Source organism: Chamaea fasciata, unplaced genomic scaffold (genome assembly GCF_029207755.1).
Source record: "Chamaea fasciata isolate MVZ Bird 193981 ecotype frontalis unplaced genomic scaffold, bChaFas1.0.hap1 SCAF_14, whole genome shotgun sequence".
NCBI lineage: Eukaryota > Metazoa > Chordata > Aves > Passeriformes > Sylviidae > Chamaea > Chamaea fasciata.
The window spans coordinates 5012431-5016008 of record NW_027094099.1 but is presented as its reverse complement, the minus strand read 5'-3'; the positions used below and the strand labels follow the sequence as shown (position 1 = coordinate 5016008).

At 56.3% G+C, this 3578-nt stretch overlaps 1 protein-coding gene across 1 annotated transcript; it reads left to right on the top strand.

Annotated features, from left to right (window-relative positions):
* Positions 1 to 1470: 1470 nt before the first annotated feature.
* On the top strand, positions 1471 to 3286 carry GCNT3 (glucosaminyl (N-acetyl) transferase 3, mucin type). The gene has a single exon (XM_066196233.1). The coding sequence runs from the start codon at positions 1471 to 1473 to the stop codon at positions 2746 to 2748; it is 1278 nt and encodes a 425-aa protein (XP_066052330.1). The 3' UTR covers positions 2749 to 3286.
* Positions 3287 to 3578: the final 292 nt, after the last annotated feature.

Below are 3578 nucleotides of genomic sequence, written 5' to 3'. Positions count from 1 at the left end.
TTCTGAGTCACTGATGTCTAAGACAATTATTTTCTGAGTTGGTTAAAGTTACTAATTTAACAAGTAATCTCAATTTTGAAACTGGAGATGTAACTACTGCTTTTTTCTAGAACCTATGCAGAACTGCACTTACAACTCTCTTCAGTCCAGCTGCAGACTCTGTGAGTTTGGTTTCTTTATACATCTGGAGAAATAAAAAAATGGCTTCCATCTCAAAAAACCCATCTTAGAAATTCTGGCTTGTCATTAAACAGTTGAAACTGTTCCTTTTTTATAAACATCCCACATACTATGTTTGGTTCAAATCACAAAGTATGATTCAAACCGCAAAGGATGACCTCAAAGCTCAGGGACCATTATTATGTTCATCACAGCACAAGCAGTATTTTCTCACTTGCAGTTACCCCTCTCTTTCTTTTATGTGATACTGCTTTGGCTAGGATGCTGGTGCAAATATTCTCACTTCCTCCTTTAGGCAGGCACTTTGTGGCAGTTTATAAACCAAAGCCTCTACCTTCATCCTCTGCTTCCCCTGTAGAAGAAGAGATTCGACTTTGAGCTTTAGTGAAGGATTACTGCAAAATATAACTGGGCAAAGTACTCACGGACAGCAAGAAGCTTGTAGAAAGGAGCCCTCTAGACTACAGCCCTATTGCTACCACTTCCTTGCCCTATAAATTGGAACGATGATGTGCAGAAAATCACACTACGTAAAGCCAGAGTCCACAGAGGGGACAGAGGAGTCCTACAACTTTATTCGAATAAAGGGAGAGAGCGCACACCCGCAGGGTTTTCTTTCCCGAGGGTTTAGAGGAGGCAGCCTCCTTTTATCCTAATTCCCGGCTACATGATGCCCTCCTCCTTTCCCCGTTGGCTGAGGTACCGGGAAGATACAGCCTTCCTGAACCGCCTACCACATATCGTCCCCTTGAACCTGGCACTTTACCCCAAAGTTCAGGCTTGTGCAGACCCTTGTCTGTTTCAGGAGTCAAAGTGTCTGGGCTCTGTAAGAAACCTGCTGCTTGAAGTTACTAGAGACACTAAAGTTAACACCCACACCTTCACCCATCGAATTTTTCGTAAAGACATTAGCACACATCTTCCCTACCAAACAGAACACTGGAAAAGCAGGTTAGACGCCAAAGCAATCTAGTAAAGTCTTTCAAAAAAAGTGCATTACACAGAGTTGAATTCCAGAGGACTTCTCCTTGCATGACATGCTGGACAGGAGTAAGATGAAATATCATCTTTTAAACAGACACAGAAGATATAGAACCACCCCCAGTGTTGATAAAACCAAACAGAGCCACGCCACGGGGAGGGAGGGGACTGTTGCTCACCTGCGGTCACACCGGGATCGCTCGGGCACTGCTTCCCCACCTCTCGGAGGCAGCAGGTGCCCCGCTGCCGGGCGGCTCGGGCTCCCTCAGGGCGGCGCAGGCAGGAGGCGAGGGCAGACCCACGGCGGGGATGCAGTGGTGGGAGCGGGCCCCGGCGGCGCGGCGGCGCTGGGTGCTGCTGCTCGGGCCGCTGGCGCTGCTCGCCGCCGCCCTGGCGCTGCGCGGCACCGCCCGCCCCGACCCCGCCGACCACTCCCGCCTCTACCGGGCGCTGGAGCTGTCCCCCAGCCGCAGCATCAACTGCTCGGGGGTCGTCCGCGGGGACCAGACGGCCATCCAGCAGGCGCAGCTCAGCATCCTGGAGGTGGCGAACAGAAAGGCTCCACCGACGCCCGGCGAGTACCTGAACATTACGAGGGACTGCAGAGCCTTCAAAGAGTCGCGACGCTACATCGAGTTCCCGCTCAGCCAGGAGGAGGAGGAGTTCCCCATCGCCTACTCCATGGTCATCCACCACAAAATCGACATGTTTGAGCGGCTCCTGCGGTCCGTCTACGCCCCCCAGAATGTCTACTGTGTCCATATGGATAGCAAATCCCCGGCCGTCTTCCAGAAGGCCGTGCGGGCCATTGCCGCCTGCTTCCCCAACGTCTTCGTGGCCAGCCGCCTGGAAAACGTGGTCTATGCCACCTGGTCCCGGCTGCAGGCCGACCTCAACTGCATGCAGGACCTGCTGCAGAGCCCCGTGCCGTGGCGCTACCTCATCAATACCTGCGGCACCGACTTCCCCATCAAGACCAACGCCGAGATAGTCCGGGCGCTGCAGGTGCTGCAGGGCCAGAACAACGTGGAGTCGGAGAAGCCCTCAGCCTCCAAGCAGCTGCGCTGGCAGTACCACCACGAGGTGGGGCAGACCATCTCTCGCACTGACCAGAAGAAACTGCCGCCACCCCAAAGCTCCCCCATGTTCACGGGCAGCGCGTACAACGCGGTCACACGGGACTTCGTGCAGTACATCTTCGAAAACCCCACGGCACAAAAGTTCCTCGAGTGGTCCAAGGACAGCTACAGCCCTGACGAGCACGTCTGGGCCACCCTGAACCGCATGCCGGGCGTGCCGGGGGGCACGCCTCCCAACGACAAGTTCCAGCTCTCGGACATGAACGCCCTTCCCCGCCTGGTCAAGTGGCAGTACCTGGAGGGGGACATCAGCAAGGGCGCGCCCTACCCGCCCTGCACCGGCCGCCACCAGCGCTCCATCTGCATCTACGGGGTGGGCGACGTGCCCTGGATGCTGCAGCAGCACCATCTCTTGGCCAACAAGTTCGACCCCGAGGTGGACGATGCGGCCGTCCAGTGTCTCGAGGAGTACCTGCGCCACAAGGCCCTCTACGGCCGGGGGCTCTGAGGGGGAGCCGCCGAGACTCTGCTGCCTTCCGCGGGCGAGTCCCGCCGACGGCGCCTCGGGGACAGCGGGAGAGGATCCCCTGGGCCCCCGAGGGGCCCGCGCCTGGGAGCGGCGCCGAGGAGAAGCCCCAGGGGCGGGCGCGGGGCTGCGGGCCCGCCGAGCGTCGGGCGGACGGACAGACGGACGGGGCGGCCCGGCGGAGGGAAGGCGCGGGAGCGCCGCTCGCCCTCAGAGCGGCTGGAGGAAGCGGGCGGGGCGCTTCACAGGCCCTTCCCGAGCCTACCGGCAAGGGTGACCCCAGCGCTGCCGCTTGCAGACGGGCAGGGCCGGGTCACGGTGCCTTCAGGTCCGGCTAGGGGCAGAACTGAAACCGTGATTAATTTGTTTTTCCACAGAGCACCTGGCAGCCGCCCGCCCGTTCCTGGCATCCACGGCGCTGCTCAGCTGAACATCTGGCTGCTGCTTTTGCCTCACTTTAAACTCTGACTCTATCAAAAGCCGTTAGTCATTAAAAGCCAATCTTCAATAAAATCCAAGAAACTAAAATACATAGTGCTCCGGTGTTTTATGTCCTCTGAGGGGAATGGTTTGTGCTCCTGGGCAAAGCATTAAACCAGTTAATCCTTCGTGTGTCCACTTCTCTGTCTGAAACACAGGCAGAGGGATGCACACACTGGGGTGCAAACCAACATTTTCTAAGATCTGCATCTCTCTTCCCACCAACCTCCCCCCCTCCCCCCAAAAAAAGGACATTTTGGTGATATTTTAATACTGTAATTACCATATCCAGTAATGGACAATGAACAAACCAATCACCCAATACACTGTTT

What these genes read in the sequence shown, in the direction of transcription:
- GCNT3 (XM_066196233.1), top strand. Translation starts at nt 1,471, where the DNA reads ATGCAGTGGTGGGAGCGGGCCCCGGCGGCGCGGCGGCGCTGGGTGCTG.